The 23,281-nt window shown below is 45.2% G+C and overlaps 1 protein-coding gene and 1 pseudogene across 1 annotated transcript; one reads left to right on the top strand and one right to left on the bottom strand.

The window, feature by feature from the left end:
* Positions 1-242: 242 nt before the first annotated feature.
* Positions 243-926, bottom strand: LOC119314952 (annotated as a pseudogene).
* A 4,989-nt stretch (positions 927-5,915) lies between these two features.
* Positions 5,916-20,280, top strand: LOC119315467 (dihydrolipoyllysine-residue acetyltransferase component 3 of pyruvate dehydrogenase complex, mitochondrial-like). The gene is made up of 9 exons (XM_037590092.1): positions 5,916-5,921; positions 18,326-18,435; positions 18,531-18,606; positions 18,711-18,778; positions 18,862-18,928; positions 19,004-19,099; positions 19,175-19,277; positions 19,716-19,811; positions 19,899-20,280. Exons 1-9 carry the CDS (start codon positions 5,916-5,918, stop codon positions 19,967-19,969), a joined length of 693 nt encoding a protein of 230 aa, XP_037445989.1. The 3' UTR covers positions 19,970-20,280.
* Positions 20,281-23,281: the final 3,001 nt, after the last annotated feature.

Here is a 23,281-nt window from a genome sequence, read left to right as displayed (position 1 = left end):
AGTAGGTACAACCTAAAAGTTGCAACCAACTGATAAAACAAATAGAGCATGGGGGATATCCATAATAAAAATTTAAAAGAGTAAAATAAAATTGTCTTTGCTCAAAGAGCAAGATTGAGACCAAATGTCTCATCTTATTGACGATGCCATCCATGCATCTTATTGGCCATGCCAAAACTAAAATTAAAGAGATGAGGACCATGTAGCTAGTCATGCGCTACATGTAGAGTTCATCTACCAGCTTACATATTCATGTGGCCACGAGAGAAGACATCGTTGTTGCCGTCATAGCCACAAGTATTGTCACCATCGTAGATCACGGTGGTAGGGGCCCTTTCGAACCTCATAGTGTTAAGACAACCCTCCTATTGCTGTGGTGGTGCCTGATACATAATTGGAGGCCCCATGCCCCTGCCATTGGTGACGTATGGTACCTGGGCTTGGTCGACTGGTGGCTGCCCACTCATTTTTGTGGTGCATTCACTCAGGCTCTTGAGGATAGAGTCCACCTTTGAGCCCAGGGCTGTGAGATCCTCGATGTTGTCTGGGAAGTGGCCACTTTTTAAGGCCTTATACAGGAGAATCTTGGTGTGCTGGTCCTGCTCCTCGCGTCTAGCCTTCTGCACCTGCTCTTGGAGCTGTACGATATGCTCACGGAGGATGCTCTCTTGGTCCATCGTCTTCTTTAGCCGTGCCGCCTCTTGCATGCTCTTGAACTGATTCAGGATAGCCACTGCCTCGCCATGGGATGGGAACACCTCTGGCACCACCATGCCCTCGCCATACACGACCACACATGCCTTAGCATCGGGCATGGCGGCCACCTCGCCTGCCTTCTTCATCAGGATCTTAGTGTGCTTCTTCAAGGCATTGCGCTGCGCCGAGTTATTGCGGATGTACCGAAGGGCCACCTTCTTGCGAGCCATTGTCAAGTGAGGGAAAAATCTGCAAATGAAGTAAAATTGCTTGTTTGGGTGAGTTGAAAACGAAGGTATGTGGCGTGGATTTATAGTGGAGGATCTACGAGGATGAGGACGCTATAACCATGCCAATGGAGGATCTGATAGATCTGGAGGCTGATCTTAATTGTGGCCAGCTGTAAATTTGGTGTCCATTTAAAATTTTAGATTTACTTCCTAAAACCGTAGATTTCGTCAATCAATACGAAATTTCTTGTAGATCGAAGGAGAACATATATGGAAGGTTTCTACATGCATCTTTACTAGTAGGACATTCCTATTTTAGCAAGATATTGGCAATTTTTTAATTTAATGTTATCCTAAGTTGAATGTTTATTGAAAATATAGATAATCACATCGAGTGTCCATTCCTTTTTGAAAATGTTAAGGAAATATCCATGAAGTATCACTCCTACTAGATGACCTGTTGCGCCATTGGCGCACAGACAAACTGCAGCCCGGAACTTAAGCTAACTATTTGAAGGACATTTTTCCTTGACCGTCTGCAAATGATTATGTTTGTATCGCATATGTATTTGCCTTGATAATGATGTTGAAAAAATAGCCTAGAGGCAATAATAATTGTATTATTTATTTCCAAGTTTATGACAAATGTTTACGTTCCATGCTATAACTACTATGGCTCTCGAGTCTACAATAACTAAGAGGCTAAGAGGAAAACTCATATGAACGTGTAAAAATATAAACGTTAAAATAGATTCCTTGTCTTGCCTATAGGACTAGTTCAAGTGTTGCATGATGGTTCTATTTTTCTAAACGATCGTGCCAGCAATATTGAGGGCACGATGTTAGAAGAACACTTGTGTTGAATTGACCCAAGTTGGATTTTGTACTAGGAGATGATTTTGTCATAAGTCTATAGTCATAACATGGGAAGTTAATGTATCCATAATTCCTTAGACCATGAGAGTATCGAGTCACTCCATACTGGTCGATGCACTTTTCAGTTGTTCTAACGTCAACTGTAATAGGGTGATCATAACAACAACTTATAGGTTTATGAAAAACTTATGATGATGGACTAGATATATCTCTAGGTGTAATAGGCGATTTGCTCCTACAATGAGGAGAGATAGTCTTAGGGCCCTCTAGGTGTGACAGTATCCATCATTGTCTGGCTAGACACAACATGATTTGTTCATGTGGATGCCAAAATACGAGAATGAGAAAAAAGAACAAAACCGGTAACACAAAGACTGGTATAGTAAGCATGTGTTTGACTCACAGGGATACCAATATATCTCACCACAGGATTTTTTAAAGCATGGCGAAGCAAAAGGAATTGCACATGGGAATTGACACGTCTCGAATGTATCTATAATTTATGAAGTATTCATTCTATATCTACATCAATCTTGTATGGTTTTGATGCACTTTTATAACATTTTTATGGACTAACATATTAATATAGTGCCCAGTGCAAGTTCCTATTTTTAAAAATATTTTTCATTTGGCAGAAAAAGCATACCAAACAAAGTCAACCACAATAAAAATTTACGACTATTTTTTATGGAAGGAAACTGTCGGTGTACAAAAAGAGGGGTACACTTTTTGTACCCCTATAACTGTGCACGGGCAGTCTGAGCCACGGGCACCGCCACACCAAGCAAGGCAAGGGAGGTGAGCCAGGGTAAGACCGAAGCTCAAGAGAACTACGACGCCAAGGCCAATACCACAAAGAGCAAAGGGGACGAAGCAGAGTCCCCCGGCAAGATCCTTGCCAGCAGCCCTGGCAAGACCCTTGCCGCGGCGACTCGTCCCGCGCCTACGGAGCAAATCACCCTTGAGTCCACTGCCCCCAAAGGGCAAAGATTCGGGAGACACCCCCGTGGCGGCATGCAGATCTTTGTGAAGACATTCAAGATCAGATACGCACTAAGGAGACGACAACCCTTGGCAGGATCCCAGCCGAGGAAGACCACAAGGCCCCCGGCAAGCGCCTCGCCGGGGATGACAGCGGGCGCCCCGGCAAGGCCCTTGCCGGGGCCACCCGCAGGGCCACCATCAGGCCCACGCCGACTAAACCTCCACCACCGCATGCATGCAGCTGCCGACCCAACCAGCTGGGCAGGCACCTGCGTGGCGGCATGCAGATCTTCGTGAAGACCCACCACTGCGCCACTTCACCTGCCTGCCTACCTACGTGGCATCGCAGGCATCGCTAGCCAGGGCGCGTGTCGACACAAGAAGGAGCGGCGACGGACGAGACATATCTCTCCCCCCGTCCCCGATAAAGCAAGGACACTTAAGCAAGACGCATTAAATGCGCCTTGTCATGTAATGCGAGGGATAACCTCGCATCGCTGTACCCTTTCCACCTCCTGTATGCCACTGTGGCAACCCCTTTTTCTATAAAAGGAGGCCCGGGGCGACCAGAAGGAGGATTCGGCTTTTTGGAGCTCCTCACGCCCCATAGCTAGCTCAAGAACACAAATATACAATCCACCAAAGCAGGAGTAGGGTTTTACGCATCCTCGCGGCCCGAACCTGGATAAACGAACCGTGTGCTACCTGTTAGATCCACTCTTCTCATGACCCCGCGCCCCGCTAACCGTAGTAGGGATTCTGTGATCCCATAGGTGTCCTTCTCAACCGACAGAAAGAGACCCAGGAAGCTTCAAGGGGGAGCCAGAAGGTGCCTAGGGGGCCCACAAGCTCAGGGGGCACGCCACCCTAGGGCACACTTATACGTCTTGAATGTATCTATGATTTTTTATTGTTTCATGCTGTTATATTATCAACTTTGGATGTTTTATATTCATTTACTAGCAACTTTATATTTTTTTGGGACCAACCTATTGACATAGTGCCCAGTGCCACTTGCTGTTTTTTGCTATTTTTTTACTTCGCAGAATATCAATACCAAACGGAGTCCAAATGCCACAAAACTTTTTGGAGAATTTTTTCTGCCCAGAAGACACCTAGGAGGCCCAAGAAGTGCACCAGAGGGGGCCTATGGGGCCCACTAGGCACCAGGGCACGGCCTGGTGGGTAGTGGAGCCCACAGGCACCCACTCCACCGACCTCTGTCTCTATAAATACTCTAAAATCCCAAAACCCTACGGGAGTCGAGAGAAAACAATTTCCGCCACCGCAAGTTCCAGAAGCATGATATCTAATCTAGAGGCCTTTTCGGCACTCTGTCGGATGGGTCAACGATCACTGAGGAGTTCTCCATCATCTTTGTTTCCCTCGGATGATGCGTGAGTAGTTTACCACAAACCTATGGGTCCGTAGCTAGTAGCCGATGGCTTCTTCTCTCTTTTTGATCTTCAATACAATGTTCTCCTTGATGTTCTTGGAGATCTATTTGATGTAATGACTTTTTGTAGTGTGTTTGTTGGGATTCGATGAATTGTGCGTTATGATCAATTCTATCCATGAATATTATTTGAGTCTTTGCTGAACTCTTTTATGCATGATTGTTATAGCCTCGTATTTCTTCTCCGAAATTTTGGTTTGGTTCGGCCAACTAGATTGATTTTTCTTGCCATGGGAAGAGGTGCTTTGTGATGAGTTCGATCTTGCGGTGCTCAATCTCAGTGATAGAAAGAGACATGACACGCATGTATCATTGCTATTAAGGATAAAAAGATAGGGCCTATTCCTACATGAATAGATCTTGTTTACATCATGTGATCGTTCTTATTGCGTTACTCCATTTTTCCACGAACTGAATACACTAGATGCATGCTGGATAGTAGTCGATGTGTGGAGTAATAGTAATAGATGTAGAACCGTTTCGGTCTACTAATATTGGACGTGATGCCATGTACATGATCATTGCCTTGGATATCGTCATGATTATTTGCTTTTCTATCAATTGCCCAACAATAATTTGTTTACCCATTGTATGCTATTTTCTCGAGAGAAGCCTCTAGTGAAAACTACGCCCCCAGGTCAATAATTTGTTTACCCATTGCTGCAATTTTTATTTATTTATTTTATTTTGTGTTTTAGTTAGATCTATTTATCAAATCTCATACAATTTAATCTATCTCAATACCGAGGAGGGATTGACAACCCCTCTTACACGTTGGGTTGCAAGTTTTTGTGGTATGTGTGCAGGTGCTGTTTACATAGTGTTGCTTGGTTATCCTACTGGATTGATAAACTTGATTTCATAACTAAGAGAGATACTTACCTTTGTTGTGCTGCATCATCCACTCCTCTTCGGGGAAATACCAATGCAGATACAAGCAATCACGCGCCATGTGAGCTTGTGGGGCCCTTGGGACTCCCCCTAATGGGAATCCAACATTGCAAATCTCTCCCTAATAATAAAGCACTGATTGACTTTGTCGGGTTCACCGTGAGAATATGTTTTTTCTCATGTCATAATAAGCTTTTATAATTTGCATGGACAAAATCGTAATATAAACGAGGTGGTACTAATTTGGGGATGAGAAATCTGTGATTGGGCCGTCGATCCCGCACGCACACGTGACAAGGTAAGGATGTCAATGGGTAGGGTATGGGCAGGGTAGAGCAATGCCATACCCATACCCGTATAGTCAGTAGGTACAAAATTCTGCCCATACCCGTACCCATGGGTATGAAACTTTATCCATACCCATACCCGACGGGTACCCGTACCCATTGGGTACCCAGCGGGTAGAACAAATAGTACATAAACTGTTCACAATTTTACACTCAGTGATAGCACATTTGACAAAAATATCAGTTATCTCAGCTCAATAACAAGGCAGATGTGTACATGACCACTCTCAAAATATAAAAATCACAAACATACTCATAAGTCAATAGGAGTAGATGAGTCACATGACTAATTGACAATATGTTAACATTAGTTCACAACCGGGCAGGGTATGGGTATACCCGCGGGTACAAGGCTATACTCGTACCCTACCCATGACTTAACGGGTAGGGTGTGGGTACTACCCATGGGTATAAAAGTCTACCCATACCCTACCCATGCAGGTACGGTACCCGCGGGTACCCGTGCCCATGGGTAAAACTGCCATCCTTAGGACAGGGTCACGTTCTCCTCCTCTTCTAGCCACCTCTCTCCCATCATGCGCAGCCCCCACGCCGCCGCCCCATGTATGCGGTTGCCCAGCCTCCTCCGTCCTACCTCGCTGCCGTCCGCTCTGCCCTACCCCATCCCGCCCTCTATCAAGGATCTCCACCGATTCAAGCGGGTCTCTCAGATCCAAAACAAAATTCGTGTGAGAGATTCGGGGCTGATTGATCAATCCTTGGTTGGGATCTAGGCACGGCTATGGGGAAGATAGTGGTGGTTGTGTGCGTCGCGGCGGGACGGAACTGTTTACGCTGGTGCCAGCGGTGGAAGGGGGTGGAGCTTGTGGGCTGAGCGGAGGCAGACTTGAAGACGAAGGTGGCGGCGGTGATTAAGGAGGTGGCCCGCCCGCTCCTTGAGCTCGATTAATCCGATGTGTGAGTCCCATGTGTTCATCATCAAACTCATCCTCTCAAAGTACAATTAGTACAAGTATATCTCTTTTTTTCTTTACTACTGAACTTTATTTTTCTACATACTTTTTTTTCTCTGTAATGACTTACGATCATTACTATGTATTCAACCAGGGTTAATCAATATTTAGCCACAATATGTATGTCAGAAAACAGCTTCCACCTACAAAGAATTACAAGACAGGAAACTCGGGGTTCAGAAGCTTGAGAAATTGTATGTGGACATGGCCTTGCAAAAAGAACTTAGGTGCGTTCTCTATGAGAAACTGGATATATTTCGAAAAAAATTTAGGTCAGGTCTATATACTATCTTTGGTAACTGAACCATGGATGTTATGCTTATATTGAAAATAATTTGAAATTTACAAGGCAGTGGAGCCAGTTCATATTTTGTGAGCAACCAAAGTGCAAGCAGCCTAAATTAGTAATCTTCGAATAAACTGGCTTATGAAATTTTGATGGTTTTGTCAATAGTAAAATAGCACTGGATATTCTGCTGTTTCTTATATTTAGAATTTGCCCTGACCTGATTTTACTACTGTGGCATGCAGAAACCTTGATGCAAAAGGAAGCTCGATGAAGAACATATATAAGATTTCTTATTTTCATGATTAGCAAAGTTATTGCAGACTGCTTGTTTGTTGTCTGATAAAACACATCTCTGAAAATTCGATAGACCCTTTGATCGAGTTTACATCTGTTATCCTGTCTGTTCCAAATTTGATTTAGGTCTATAGGCAAGGGCTAAACTGAATCATGCTACTATACAAGGGCTAAACTAAACCATACTACTACTTCCTACATGCACAATTACTGATGATAGGAACTAACAGTCGGGCTGGGCGATGTTCCCATGCATGGTCGCGCTATGTTAATTAGTGTGTGCTGGCCGTAACATGTTACTATTATTTTTCCGCAGAGGAGCGAGGGCCTGCGAAGCACGTGGACCAGTTATCGTTACGGTGGATGTTGCACGACACGCGCGCTTCGGTCTAATTAGCGTGTACGCTAAGAAATAAAGTGCGCATACTTAATTTAGCATGTCTAAACACTTTCTTTGACTGCTGAATTTAGAACTGCTGCTTGGTATGCACTATTAATTTTCATATTGATAGGCTTAACCAAATGTTGTATCAATTGGGTAAAGTACTCCATTGCACTTCCAGGCAAACTTCAGCAATTAGTCAGAATCCAATGTCACCCATGATTGGTATTATGGGTATCCATTGGTACTACCAATGTACTGTAGCCAGGTACAATCAGTACGGACATGCACTAATCAGCATCATCTCTGCATCCTAATTATGCAGTGAACTTTCCGCTGATCAATTACAGTTTTGAAACAATGCTGAAACTCTCACACTTTTTCTTGGCAGAAAACAGCTTACAGAACATAGCCAATAATTTTTTTGTATGAATCCGAGCTTACTAATTTATTTGTCTGGAGATAAATTGGTTGTAGTTTAACACTTGGTTGTTGCTTCCTTATTTTTCAAATGTACCCCCCTTTCAAGCACACACTAGGTTGATTCAGATATTGTGGAACTCTACATTGTATTTTATATATTATTTCTGTTGTTTTTTAGCTTAGCGGAAAATTTCAATCGAAGATTTGACTAGCATCCAACCAGAGGAATAACCCGAAAGGTTAGCAATCTTACAAGTTTGAAAAGTGTGACAACGGCAAGGATTTTGTTTTTCTGGTAACACAGTACTTGGTCAGGTTTTACAGTGTGTTCCCAGGTCTCATAGGTGTGAAAGCTTTGCTATATGTATGCTGTTGGAGAAATTATATAGCTGTTGTGGTGAAAATTCCAATTTATGGTTAAATAAATCATGTTGTTTCTGCTTTGTTAATAACCATGCCTACTATGATCCTGCGCCTCTTACTCTTTGTGTAGGCTTGCTGTCAAAACAACAAACTTAACATGTGCTTGACTAACTCAGTCAAGCTATTGTTGTAGTTGTCTGATGTATGAAAGTGTAATGTTCTTCTCATGTCTATTCTGATGTTTCAACTATACTACTTCTCTTGAGAAGTTTTCATGGTCCCACCCAGATTATACGCCATATTAGATCATCAGATTACCTACTAATCGACCTGCCAATGACTACAACGCTTGGTTGATTGCTTGTGGATGATTCTGCAATGTAGTGAAAGAATTTCAGTAACTAAATCCGCATGCTGTTCTTCAGCAATGGACAATTTCTGAAACTTTTCTGGATTGTGACCGATATGATTCAGGCGCAGAAACGTTAGATGTTGAATGCTATAGGACTGGAGATATATATGCTATCTGCGAATCGATTGACCCAATCTTGCCTCACTAGCTATGAGAAATAATTTAGATGAGAGTTTATAAAGAGCATGTCTAATACCATGCACTACAGTGGATACCGTCTTTGTTTATCGGTGCAGTTTAGTAGCACATCTTCTCGTGATCTCATTTGCTATTATATTCCACGAAAGAAACATTTACACAGGGTTTGGTTTTGTCTTGGAAGTTCATAGGATATTGTAGGAATCGATCACGACATTGATGGATATCAAAGAAAAGTGAGTCTGGTTCACCATGGTGTGCGAAAGGTGAGGCTGCTTTGCGCTCAGGACAGTTGATTAGGAACTCTTTGATTTGTATCACTGCCACTGGCTTGGTATCTGTACGTAGATGTGTATGTGTACCTGTAAAAATTAATGTTTTGGTTTAGTATTTTTCTTAATTCTCAAGAGCAAAAAGAAAATACGTTATCAGTGTGTACGTACAATACTATACACATCAAGTCGGAATCAAAGTCGAATTGAAAGCGAAGAAATGGCTAACCCTGACCGTGCACCTCTCCATCCCTTGGGTTTACTGCTTTGAACGCTTTAACCATTTTGTTATTATTATTGCTGTTCAATCAGGTTGCGACGAATCGGATCGGATGAGTAGCTAGATGTGGATCGATGGTGGCGGCTGGAAAGGGTTAACCCTCACCGTCTACCTCTCATGCTGCTTGGTGGTGACATGTGATCATCCACGGCTATCCGACGTATGAGGACTCAGAATGTGGTGTTTGCTCCACAGTGAAGCACATGACCTTTCCTTGAAGGATGCATGGACACGTGCGGACCATCCCCCACCCCCTCCAATGAAACAAGTCTGTAACATTGATTCAGAAGCGAGAGGGCGAGTCTGTAACATTGATTCAGAAGCGAGAGGGCATATGAGGGTCGGTGTACATATGGACCAGGTGCATGGTGTAGCTCGCGCAAGGCGGCCCTCATGTCTAGGTCAACGAGATTAGTTTTAAACATTTCACTATGCTAGCGCGGTTCAATGACAAGTGTGTCGTGTAATGCTTGAACTCATCGCCTTGGCATATGTTCGGGTGCATTGTGATCAGGTGGATACCACGACCACTGAGGGTGGAAGGACGATAAGCAATTACATGGCTGGGGTAGAGGATGTGGGCCTGCATGGGTCTTTGAGTCATGTTCGGCGTGTGAGTTTGTTTCTCCCGTTGCAACGCACGGGCATTTGTGCTAGTTTCTATAAATACAACCCCCCCTCGAAAAGTAATCTAGAACTTTTACTCTGCCGTCGCGAGCCTCTATTCCTATAAATACAGAAACTCCCAAAAAATATTAATTGTGAGCGAGTCATTTACGTCTTGAGTTACAACATAATGTCTATTGTTCATGCTATAATTGTGTTATCCGGAAATCGTAATACATGTGTGAATACATAGACCACAACATGTCCCTAGTGAGCCTCTAGTTGACTAGCTCGTTGATCAATAGATGGTTACGGTTTCCTAACCATGGACATACGATCTCACTGATAACGGGATGACATCATTAGGGTAATGATCTGATGGACAAGACCCAATCCTAAGTATCCTTTCCTTAGACCATGAGATTGTGCAACTCCCGGATACCGTAAGCGTACTTTGGGTGTGCCAAACGTCACAACGTAATTTGGTGGCTATAAAGGTACACTACGGGTATCCCCGAAAGTATCTGTTGGGTTGGCACGAATCGAGACTGGGATTTGTCACTCCTTATGACGGAGAGGTATCTCTGGGCCCACTCGGTAGGACATCAACATAATGAGCTCAATGTGATCAAGGATTTGTTCACGGGATGATGTGTTATGGGAACGAGTAAAGAGACTTGCCGTAACGAGATTGAACAAGGTATCGGTATACCGATGATCGAATCTCGGGCAAGTATCATACCGATAGACAAAGGGAATTGTATACATGATTGATTGAATCCTTGACATCGTGGTTCATTCGATGATATTATCGTGGAGCATGTGGGAGCCAACATGGGTATCCAGATCCCGCTGTTGGTTATTGACTGGAGAGTTGTCTCGGTCATGTCTACGTGTCTCCCGAACCCGTAGGGTCTACACACTTAAGGTTCGGTGATGCTAGAGTTGTAGAGATATTAGTATGCGGTTAATAGAAAGTTGTTCGGAGTCCCGGATGAGATCCCGGATGTCACGAGGAGTTCCGGAATGGTCCGGAGGTAAATATTTATATATAGGAAGTCCAGTTTCGGCCACCGGGAGAGTTGTGGTCCCGGGGGTCCACTGGGTGGGGCCACCTATCCCGGAGGGCCCCATGGGCTGAAGTGGCGTGGGAACCAGCCCCTGGTGGGCTGGTGCGCCCCACCCAAGGGCCCAAGGAGCCTAGGGTTGGAAACCCTAGGGGGCCATTGCCCCCGAGGGGGCATGCGCCCCCTGGTTGGAAACCCTAAAGGGGCCGCCGCCCCGAGGGCCCCCCCTGTAGATGGGATCTCCAAGGGGGCATGTGCCCCCTAGCCCCTATATATAGTGGAGGGGAGGGAGGGCAGCCGCACCCTAAGCCCTGGCTTCTCCCTCTCCCTCCCGTGGCACCTCTTCCTCCCAGTAGCGCTTGGCGAAGTCCTGCTAGAATCCCGCTGCTTCCACCACCACGCCGCCGTGCTGCTGGATCTTCATCAACTTCTCCTCCCCCCTGCCGGATCAAGAAGGAGGAGACGTCTCTGCTCCATACGTGTGTTAAACGCGGAGGTGCCGTCCGTTCGGCGCTAGGATCATCGGTGATTTGGATCACGACGAGTACGACTCCATCAACCCCGTTCTCTTGAACGCTTCCGCTCGCGATCTACAAGGGTATGTAGATGCACTCCTCTCTCTCTCGTTGCTAGATGACTCCATAGATTGATCTTGGTGATGCGTAGAAAATTTTAAATTCTGCTACGATCCCCAACAGTGGCATCATGAGCTAGGTCTATGCGTAGTTTCTATGCACGAGTAGAACACAAGTTGTTGTGGGCGTCGATTTTGTCAATTTACTTGGCGTTACTAGTCTTATCTTGATTCGGCGACATCGTGGGATGAAGCGGCCCGGACCGACCTTACACGTACACTTACGTGAGACAGGTTCCACCGACTGACATGCACTAGTTGCATAAGATGGCTAGCGGGTGTCTGTCTCTCCCACTTTAGTCGGATCGGATTCGATGAAAAGGGTCCTTTTGAAGGGTAAATAGAAATTGGCATATCACGTTGTGGTTTTGGTGTAGGTAAGAAACGTTCTTGCTAGAAACCTATAGCAGCCACGTAAAAATTTGCAACAACAATTAGAGGACGTCTAACTTGTTCTTGCAGCATATGCCGTGTGATGTGATATGGCCAAAAGGATGTGATGAATGATATATGTGATGTATGAGATTGATCATGTTCTTCTAATAGGAATCACGACTTGCATGTCGATGAGTATGACAACCGGCAGGAGCCATAGGAGTTGTCTTAATTTATTGTATGACCTGCGTGTCAATGAAAATGCCATGTAATTACTTTACTTTATTGCTAACTGTTAGCTATAGTAGTAGAAGTAATAGTTGGCGAGACAACTTCATGAAGACACAATGATGGAGATCATGATGACGGAGATCATGGTGTCATGCCAGTGACGATGATAATCATGGCGCCCCGAAGATGGAGATCAAAAGGAGCAAAATGATATTGGCCATATCATTTCACTATTTGATTGCATGTGATGTTTATCATGTTTTTACATCTTATTTGCTTAGAATGACAGTATCATAAATAAGATGATCCCTCATTAAAATATCAAGAATTGTGTTCCCCCTAACTGTGCACCGTTGCTAAGGTCCGTTGTTCCGAAGCACCACATGATGATCGGGTGTGATAGGTTCTAACGTTCGCATACAACGGGCGTAAGCCAGATTTACACACGCAATACACTTAGGTTGACTTGACGAGCCAAGCATGTACAGACATGGCCTCGGAACACGGAAGACCGAAAGGTTGAACATGAGTCATATAGAAGATACGATCAACATGAAGATGTTCACCGATGATGACTAGTCCGTCTCACGTGATGATCGGACACGGCCTAGTTGACTCGGATCATGTATCACTTAGAGGACTAGAGGGATGTCTATCTGAGTGGGAGTTCATTAAATAATTTGATTAGATAAACTTAATTATCATGAACATAGTCCAAAACTTTGCAATATGTCTTGTAGATCAAATGACCCATGCTAATGTTGCCCTCAACTTCAACGCGTTCCTAGAGAAAACCAAGCTGAAAGACGATGGTAGCAACTACACGGTCTGGATCCGTAACCTGAGGATTATCCTCATAGCTGCCAAGAAAGCATATGTCCTTGAAGCACCGCTAGGTGATGCACCTGTTTTCCCAGCAACTCAAGACGTTATGAACGCCTGGCAGTCGCATAGTGATGATTACTCCTTGGTTCAGTGCGGCATGCTTTACAGCTTAGAACCGGGGCTCCAAAAGCGTTTTGAGCAGCACGGAGCATATGAGATGTTCCAAGAGCTGAAAATGGTTTTCCAAGCTCATGCCCGGGTCGAGAGATATGAAGTCTCCAACAAGTTCTATAGTTGTAAGATGGAGGAGAATAGTTCTGTCAGCGAGCACATACTCAAAATGTCTGGGTTGCACAACCGCTTATCTCAGCTGGCAGTTAATCTCCCGGATGATGCCGTCATTGACAGAATCCTTCAGTCGCTCCCACCTAGCTACAAGAGCTTTGTGATGAACTTCAATATGCAGGGGATGGAAAAGACCATTCCTGAGGTATATTCAATACTGAAATCAGCGGAGGTGGAGATCAAAAAGGAACATCAAGTGTTGATGGTGAATAAAACCACTAAGGTCAAGAAAGGCAAGGGTAAGAAGAACTTCAAGAAGGACAACAAGGGAGTTGCCGCGCCCGGTAAGCCAGTCACCGGGAAGAAGCCAAAGCATGGACCCAAGCCTGAGACTGAGTGCTTTTATTGCAAGGGAAACGGTCACTGGAAGCGGAACTGCCCCAAGTACTTAGCGCATAAGAAGGCCGGCAATACCAAACGTATATGTGATATACATGTTATTGATGTGTACCTAACCAGCGCTCGTAGTAGCTCCTGGGTATTTGATACCGGTGCAGTTGCTCATATTTGTAACTCAAAACAGGAGCTGCGGAATAAGCGGAGACTAGTGAAGGACGAGGTGACGATGCGCGTCGCGAATGGTTCCAATGTCGATGTGATCGCCGTTGGCACACTACCTCTACATTTACCTATGGGATTAGTTTTAAACCTCAATAATTATTATTTAGTACCAGCTTTGAGCATGAACATTGTATCTGGATCTCGTTTAATGTGAGATGGCTACTCATTTAAATCTGAGAATAATGGTTGTTCTATTTATATGAGAGACATGTTTTATGATCATGCCCCGCTGGTTAATGGTTTATTCTTATTTAATCTCGAGCGTGATGTTACACATATTCATAGTGTGAATGCCAAAAGATGTAAGGTTGACAATGATAGTCCCACATACTTGTGGCACTGCTGCCTTGGTTACATTGGTTTCAAACGCATGAAGAAACTCCATGCAGATGGACTTTTGGAGTCTCTTGATTATGAATCATTTGACACGTGCGAACCATGCCTCATGGGAAAAATGACCAAGACTCCGTTCTCCGGAACACTGGAGCGAGCAACCAACTTATTGGAAATCATACATACCGATGTGTGCGGTCCGATGAGTGTTGAGGCTCGTGGTGGTTATCGTTATGTCCTCACCCTCACTGATGACTTCAGTAGATATTGGCATGTCTACTTGATGAAACACAAGTCTGAGACCTTTGAAAAGTTCAAGGAATTTCAGAGTGAGGTTGAGAATCAACGTGACAGGAAAATAAAGTTCTTACGATCAGATCATGGAGGGGAATATTTGAGTCACGAATTTGGCACGCACTTAAGGAAATATGGAATTGTTTCACAACTCATGCCGCCTGGAACACCTCAGCGTAATGGTGTGTCCGAACGTCGTAATCGCACTCTATTGGATATGGTGCGATCTATGATGTCTCTGACCGATCTACCGCTATCATTTTGAGGTTATGCTATAGAGACTGCCACATTCACTTTAAATAGGGCTCCGTCGAAATCCGTTGAGACGACACCGTATGAATTGTGGTTTGGGAAGAAACCTAAGCTGTCGTTTCTGAAAGTTTGGGGATGCGATGCTTATGTCAAGAAACTTCAACCTGAAAAGCTCGAACCCAAATCGGAAAAATGCGTCTTCATAGGATACCCTAAGGAAACTATTGGGTATACCTTCTACCTCAGATCCGAAGGCAAGATCTTTGTTGCCAAGAATGGATCCTTTCTAGAGAAAGAGTTTCTCTCGAAAGAAGTAAGTGGGAGGAAAGTAGAACTTGATGAAGTATTGCCTCTTGAACCGGAGAGTAGCGCAGCTCAAGAAAATGTTTCTATGGTGCCTGCACCGACTAGAGAGGAAGTTAATGATGATGATCATGAAACTTCAGATCAAGTTGCTACTGAACTTCATAGGTCCACAAGGACACGTTCCGCACCAGAGTGGTACGGCAACCCTGTCCTGGAAATCATGTTGTTAGACAATGGTGAACCTTCAAACTATGAAGAAGCGATGGCAGGCCCGGATTCTGACAAATGGCTTGAAGCCATGAAATCCGAGATAGGATCCATGTATGAAAACGAAGTATGGACTTTGACTGACTTGCCCGATGATCGGCGAGCCATAGAAAATAAATGGATCTTTAAGAAGAAGACAGACGCGGATGGTAATGTAACCATCTATAAGGCTCGGCTTGTCGCTAAGGGTTATCGACAAGCTCAAGGGGTTGACTACGATGAGACCTCACCCGTAGCGAAGCTGAAGTCTGTCCGAATCATGTTAGCAATTGCCACATTCTATGATTATGAGATATGGCAAATGGACGTCAAAACGGCATTCCTTCATGGTTTCCTTAAGGAAGAATTGTATATGATGCATCTGGAAGGTTTTGTCGATCCTAAGAACCCTGACAAGGTATGCAAGCTCCAACGCTCGATCTATGGGCTGGTGCAAGCATCTCGGAGTTGGAACATTCGTTTTGATGAGATGATCAAAGCGTTTGGGTTTACGCAGATTTATGGAGAAGCTTGTGTTTACAAGAAAGTGAGTGAGAGCTCTACAACATTTCTCATATTATATGTGGATGACATACTTTTGATGGGAAATGATATAGAACTCTTGGAAAGCATAAAGGCCTACTTGAATAAGTGTTTTTCAATGAAGGACCTTGGAGAAGCTGCTTACATATTAGGCATCAAGATCTATAGAGATAGATCAAGACGCCTCATTGGTCTTTCACAAAGCATGTACCTTGACAAGATATTGAAGAAGTTCAATATGGATCAGTCCAAGAAGGGGTTCTTGCCTGTATTGCAAGGTGTGAGACTGAGCACGGCTCAATGCCCGACCACGGCAGAAGATAGAGAAAAGATGAGTGTCATCCCCTATGCCTCGGCCATAGGGTCTATTATGTATGCCATGTTGTGTACCAGACCTGATGTAAACCTTGCCGTAAGTTTGGTGGGAAGGTACCAAAGTAATCCCGACATGGAACACTGGACAACGGTCAAGAATATTCTGAAGTACCTGAAAAGGACTAAGGATATGTTTCTCGTTTATGGAGGTGATGAAGAGCTCGTCGTAAAGGGTTATGTTGATGCTAGCTTCGACACAGATCTGGATGACTCCAAGTCACAAACCGGATACGTGTATATTTTGAATGGTGGGGCAGTCAGCTGGTGCAGTTGCAAGCAAAGCGTCATGGCGGGATCTACATGTGAAGCAGAGTACATGGCAGCCTCGAAGGCAGCACATGAAGCAATCTGGATGAAGGAGTTCATTACCGACCTAGGAGTTATTCCCAATGCGTCGGGCCCAATGACTCTCTTTTGTGACAACACTGGAGTTATTGCCCTTGCCAAGGAGCCCAGGTTTCACAAGAAGACCGGCATATCAAGCGTCGCTTCAACTCCATTCATGATAATGTTCAAGATGGAGACATAGAGATTTGTAAAGTGCATACGGACCTGAATGTCGCAGATCCGTTGACTAAACCTCTTCCACGTGCAAAGCATGGTCAACACCAGAACTCTATGGGTGTTCGATTCATCACAATGTAACTAGGTTATTGACTCTAGTGCAAGTGGGAGACTGTTGGAAATATGCCCTAGAGGCAATAATAAAATGGTTATTATTATATTTCCTTGTTCATGATAATTGTCTATTGTTCATGCTATAATTGTGTTATCTAGAAATCGTAATACATGTGTAAATACATAGACCACAACATGTCCCTAGTGAGCCTCTAGTTGACTAGCTCGTTGATCAATAGATGGTTACGGTTTCCTAACCATGGACATAGGATGTCACTTATAACGGGATCACATCATTAGGATAATGATGTGATGGACAAGACCCAATCCTAAGCATAGCACAAGATCGTGTAGTTCGTCTGCTAAAGCTTTTCTAATGTCGAGTATCCTTTCCTTAGACCATGAGATTGTGCAACTCTCGGATATCGTAAGTGTACTTTGGGTGTGCCAAACGTCACAACATAACTAGGTGGCTATAAATGTACACTACGGGTATCCCCGAAAGTATCTGTTGGGTTGGCACGAATCGAGACTGAGATTTATCACTCCGTATGACGGAGAGGTATCTCTGGGCCCACTCGGTAGGACATCATCATAATGAGCTCAATGTGAACAAGAAGTTGTTCACGGGATGGTGTGTTACAGGAACGAGTAAACAGACTTGCCGTAACGAGATTGAACAAGGTATCGGTATACCGATGATCGAATCTCGGGCAAGTATCATACTGATAGACAAAGGGAATTAAATACGGGATTGATTGAATCCTCGACATCGTGATTCATTCGATGAGATTATCGTGGAGCATGTGGGAGCCAACATGGGTATCCAGATCCCGCTGTTGGTTATTGACCGGAGAGTTATCTCGATCATGTCTACGTGTCTCCCGAACCCGTAGGGTCTACACACTTAAGGTTCGGTGACACTAGAGTTGTAGAGATATTAGTATGCGGTTAACTGAAAGTTGTTCGGAGTCCCGGATGAGATCCGGGACGTCACGAGGAGTTCCGGAATGGCCCGGAGGTAAAGATTTATATATAGGAAGTCCAGTTTCGGCCACCGGGAGAGTTTCGGGGGTCACCGGTATTGTACCAGGACCACCAGAAGGGTCCCGGGGGTCCACCGGGTGGGGCCACCTATCCCGGAGGGCCCCATGGGCTGAAGTGGCGTGGGAACCAACCCCTAATGGGCTGGTGCGTGATACGTCTCCAACGTATCTATAATTTTTGATTGCTCCATGCTATATTATCTACTGTTTTGAATGTTTATGGGCTTTATTATACACTTTTATATCATTTTTGGGACTAACCTATTAACCCAGAGCTCAGTGCCAGTTTCTATTTTTACCCTGTTTCAGCATTGAAAAATGCCGCTGAGACTTTTTTTCGTTGATCCTATCTGCCTTGTAGTGTTTTAACTCTTATTCTTTTCAGGTTACTGCAAACCGCCTCCTAGCTTCTAAACAAACCATCCCACATTACTACTTGACAGTTGACACACGTGTCGACAAACTTATCAAGTATGTTTCAGGCCTGATTTTGTAAAACTTGCAGTGGATAATTTTAGTACCGAACTTTTGTCTAAAGAAGAGTTTTTCATTTTGTTGTGCTACAGGTTACGAGGGGAACTGAACCCACTGCAGGAAGCATCTGGTGGAAAGAAGATATCAATTAACAACCTTGTTATAAAGGTACTCACCGGTTCTTATACGTACATTGTTGCCTTGTAAGTCGTATAGGGCTCATGTGGATTCTGTGATCTCCAGTTTTAAATTTACCTCTACGTTCTGCGCAGGCTGCAGCCTTGGCTCTTCGAAAGGTCCCTGAGTGCAACAGTTCTTGGATGAATGATTTTATTCGCCAGTGAGTTCCTACGGAGCATTTATACCTATCACTCAAATTATATTGGCAAGAAATGTGATATGACAAATGTACATCTCATGCAGATACCACAATGTGAACATAAATGTAGCTGTACAAACTGAGCATGGATTGTTTGTTCCAGTAGTTAGGGTAAGCTAGTCAAAGCTAGCTAGTTCGGTTTTGTGCATTTTGCCCCGTTCTCTTAACTTATTACTTGTGGTGCAGGATGCAGACAAGAAGGGACTTGGTACAATCGGTGAGGAGGTGAAGCAGTTGGCTCAAAGAGCAAGGGATAACAGCTTAAAACCACAAGATTACGAGGTATTTATCGCATAGTAGATGATAAGTATGAAATCAACAACATTTTTCATTGACCATTTTCGTTCTCTGTTTCAGGGTGGCACGTTCACAGTATCAAACTTGGGAGGTCCTTTTGGAATTAAACAGTTCTGTGCTATTATAAATCCTCCTCAGTCAGCAATCTTGGCCATTGGTTCTGGTAAGAAGCCGTGTTACACTTTCGTCATGTACTACCAGTACGTTGGCCACAAAAATGCTGTTGCTACTTAGTTTGCATTGTGTACATAACAGTTTGGCATTTGTCAGTATTTTACCATTGTTATGGATAACATAGTCCTGTCGACCTTTTACCAGAACCTGCTATTGGAAGCCCAGTACATTGACCTAGACAATTGCATGATCCTTTACTTTGGCATTCTATATCCTAGTCCGTTCTTACTTCTGAGTAACCTTCAGTTAGTTCTGTAGGCAGGACTTGAACATTGTCCTAATGTTCTGTGCTTTTTGTTTCTGTATTCTACTTTGTAGCATAGTTAGATCTAGTTTCTGCTACTTTGATCCATTATTCATTTTGTGATGTCCTTAGTCCTCCCATAGGGATTTATTCAGTGCTTACCTGATACTTTTTTTTGAGCAGCTGAGAAGAGGGTGATACCAGGCAGCGCGGATGGTCAGTACGAGTTTGGTTCCTACATGTCAGTAACAATGAGCTGCGATCACAGGGTTATTGATGGTACGCTCTTAATCTTTTGTGAAATATAAATCGTGAGCCAGTTGAAATGTGGGCGGGAACTCAACAAATAATGATGTTTATCTGTAGGTGCAATTGGGGCGGAATTCCTGAAAGCGTTCAAGGGCTACATCGAGAACCCGACCACAATGTTGCTGTAAAGTTAGGAGGATGAAGCCTATTCTTGTCGAGTTCTTGAATAATGCACAGAACGGTGCTGTCCCGTTTTACATAACCTGGGCGCGGTCTCATGGAACCCACAGTCAAGAGCACAGAGCCAGCAAGCGAACACACAGGATGACCTGTTTTTTTGGATTGAAACGTCTTCTGTTCGTTTTACCTTCTGTTTCTTCCCATGAATGACCTGATCGATGTAGGTTGGACTTGCATGGCCTGTTGAGCTCATTTTTTGCCAGAGAAACTCCTGATTATAGGATTTGCATTTTTCCTAATATACACGCAAACTTAACCAGGAGGCTCAGTAAATGGTTCGGAACAATAAGTCATCTTGGAAGAAACAGCTACCTAACCCTGTACGGATTAGAAATCCATCAATGGTTCGTCTTTGCCATAATCATGCTGAACCGGCGTGCTATTGTGTTTCCAAATTCCATCAAGCCGGTTGTGATTTCAAGCGTGCTAAGCCACCTATTTATTCCGACGGAGGCACCACGGTTCTGCGCAGCGCATCAATCCGTCCATCGGCAATGTCGAGCTCTGGTTTCATGGCGTTCGAGATCAGCTCCAAGGCACACAGCCACCGAGCCATGGGCCAGGGCCTGGTCCGCGTCTACTCGCCGATGGCCACCGTCGGCGGCCACTGCTGGCTACCCGTACGGGGACGCTCCACGCGTACCCGCTTCGCCTCCATCTACCTCGAGCTCGTGAGCCATCCGACGCATGCCGTGATGGCCACCTTCGACGCCTTCGCCGTGCACGGCGACGGATCGTCGCCACCGTCCCACCACAACCAATGCGTGCACGTCTACTCGCCGGACGACCGCGGTTTTAGGAGTCCCCGCGGGTTTCCTGAGTTCATCCCCGCCGACACCCAATTCAACGTCAACGACATGACTGTCATGTGGAGGGTCACGGTTGCGCGAGACGCTTCCTTGTCGAACCAGCTCGGCCGCCTGCTCGACCGTGGTGCCTGGACCGACGTCGCCTTTGAGGTCGCCGGCGAGACCTTCCGCGCCCACCGCGCAGAGGCGCAGCTCTTCGGCGGCATGCTCGAGTCCTCCTCGTCCTCCTTCCCCATCGCTCTGGAGGACATCGAGCCCGAGACCTTTGGAGCAATGCTCCGGTTCATCTACACCGACACCCTGCCGGACGACGCCGACGGCGAGCCCCCCAACATGGAGGTGTTGGAACGTCTCCTCGCCGCGGCCGACCGGTTCGCGCTTGACGGCCTCAAGCTCGAGTGCACCCATAGGCTGCTGAGCACCGTGTCTCTGTCGACTCGGTCGTCGACATGCTACGCTTGGCCGAGACGCACAACTGCGCCGAGCTCAAGGCACGGTGTATCGGCTTCATTGCGATGATTCAGAATTTCAAGGACGTTGTGCTAACCGATGGCTTCGTGCAGCTCGCGGTAGAATCCCCAATGGTTCTCGCCGAACTTAGGGAGAGGACTCACTATTTTGCATGATTTTAGGAAGAGGTAAATACACCGACAGTCCTATAAAACTTGTACGCGATGGTCAGTTTGGTGCGAAACTTATAGCAAAAATAGACATGGGTATGAGGACTTGATTCACCGTATATTGACGAATGAGATCATTGTGATATTAATTTGTGTCTTGGAAGATACCCGTCAAGATGTGCTTGCGACGTATCCAATTGAAGGATGTGTCCAAATAACGTCTGGACCGAAACGCGCCCTGCATCAAGAGTGAGTTGTCCAACCAAAGGTCCTATCCATCGCGTGGGGTTGCCTCGATAGTTAAGATAGACTCAGACAAAAGCATTGGACGTTTAATGACTACACATGTTGTATCCTCAGTGAAATGATCCATGCTACCATACTAACCCTCCTATCACCGGGTGTTCAAAATAGCACTTCACGGTCTTCCTTCCCTTAGCCCCTTCGTTGCTCGATCTCTATGATTCTAGGTACCTGCAGGGACGAAGAACGCGGACAAGACAATAGATAATTAGAAGATAAGTTTATTTCACACATACGGGACCTGAATTCAAAGTACTTCCATTGACCCCTCCAACAATTACATAGGGTTGTAGGGCTATGCCTCAACCCATGACCTTACCGAATCACTCACACTTAGCGATCAGATTGCAAGAAGAAACCATTGAAGAACACATCAACATGAATGAATGATTGATAATATGGTATTACAATAATTGCCCGATGCGATACACGATTACAAGGTGTGGCGAACTTGGGGATGAATGCTGTTGTGATGATGATGGAGGTGGCTATGGCTATGGAGATGGAAATGGCGGTGACTAGGGTTTATGGATACTCCTGATGATGAAGATGGAGTTGCGGCGTCTCTCTATGATTGCGAGTTGTTCTAATCTGATTCTGGTGTTGGCCCTTTAATAATAGTTGTAGGGCTGGACAAGACGGTGCCGTGGACACCTCATACAACCGCACATACAAGCATGTGCAGTCATATGAGATGCCATCTTGCACTCTGGTGCACTTGTTGTGCCTCCCACTTGGCTCCTCTTATCTCCTCTTTGCCCATATATGTGCTTGATTTAGTCCATGTATAGCCCAATTTCTTGTGGATTCATGAGTCATTAGTACAAATATTGGAGCGTATATCTCGGTACGAACCCGTGGAAGCCGATGGGTGAGGGCTGCAGGGTAGAGAAGGAATTCCCCATCTTGGCCAGGGTGTCGAGGAAGAAGATGTTGAGGCTGCTGCTGCCATCCATCAGGCCCATGGGAGATAGAAGCCCCTGTCGATCGGATCTAGCACCAAGGCAACTTACTAGGGCGGGGACGTAGGTCGGATGATCAGCACGATCGAAGGAGATTGTGGCATCAGACCACTCCTTAAGGTCGGTTGGGGTCAACACGGTCACGTAGACCCCGCGCCGGGAGAGCTTTTGAGGCCAGTGCATTTCCACAGCCGGGAAGATCACGTTGATATCAATTGTTTGGGTGGGCCGTTGGGTTCATGAAGGTCCAGCCACCTCGAGGCTGACTTAGCTTCATGCGCCTTTTCACAACTACTTATGGAGAGGCGTGGATGGCTGTGGTGTCGGCGTGCTGGTTGAACAGGAACTCGATGTTCCCGAAGTGGATGTAGTCGATGACGGGAGGGGGCATCACATCGTAGAGCAACCCTCAATCGCCGACCTCAAGCTCGAAGGAGCCAAAGGTGAAGGTCTTGCTCAACATGAAGTCGTCGGGCATGTATAATTAGCCGATATGGGTTCATTCTCCGACCAACGTAGCCTATGCCTGGCGCGCCAACTGACAGTGGATAGTCCAGACTACACCC

Source organism: Triticum dicoccoides, chromosome 6A (assembly GCF_002162155.2).
Source record: "Triticum dicoccoides isolate Atlit2015 ecotype Zavitan chromosome 6A, WEW_v2.0, whole genome shotgun sequence".
NCBI classification, from domain to species: domain Eukaryota; kingdom Viridiplantae; phylum Streptophyta; class Magnoliopsida; order Poales; family Poaceae; genus Triticum; species Triticum dicoccoides.
The sequence above is the reverse complement of the archived record's forward strand: the minus strand, read 5'-3'. Positions and strand labels throughout refer to the sequence as shown.

What these genes read in the sequence shown, in the direction of transcription:
- LOC119315467 (XM_037590092.1), top strand. An exon ending in TGTTTGTTCCAGTAGTTAGG is followed by an intron (nt 18,929 to 19,003) that starts GTAAGCTAGTCA and finishes CTTGTGGTGCAG; the next exon opens with GATGCAGACAAGAAGGGACT. An exon ending in AATCTTGGCCATTGGTTCTG is followed by an intron (nt 19,278 to 19,715) that starts GTAAGAAGCCGT and finishes TTTTTTGAGCAG; the next exon opens with CTGAGAAGAGGGTGATACCA.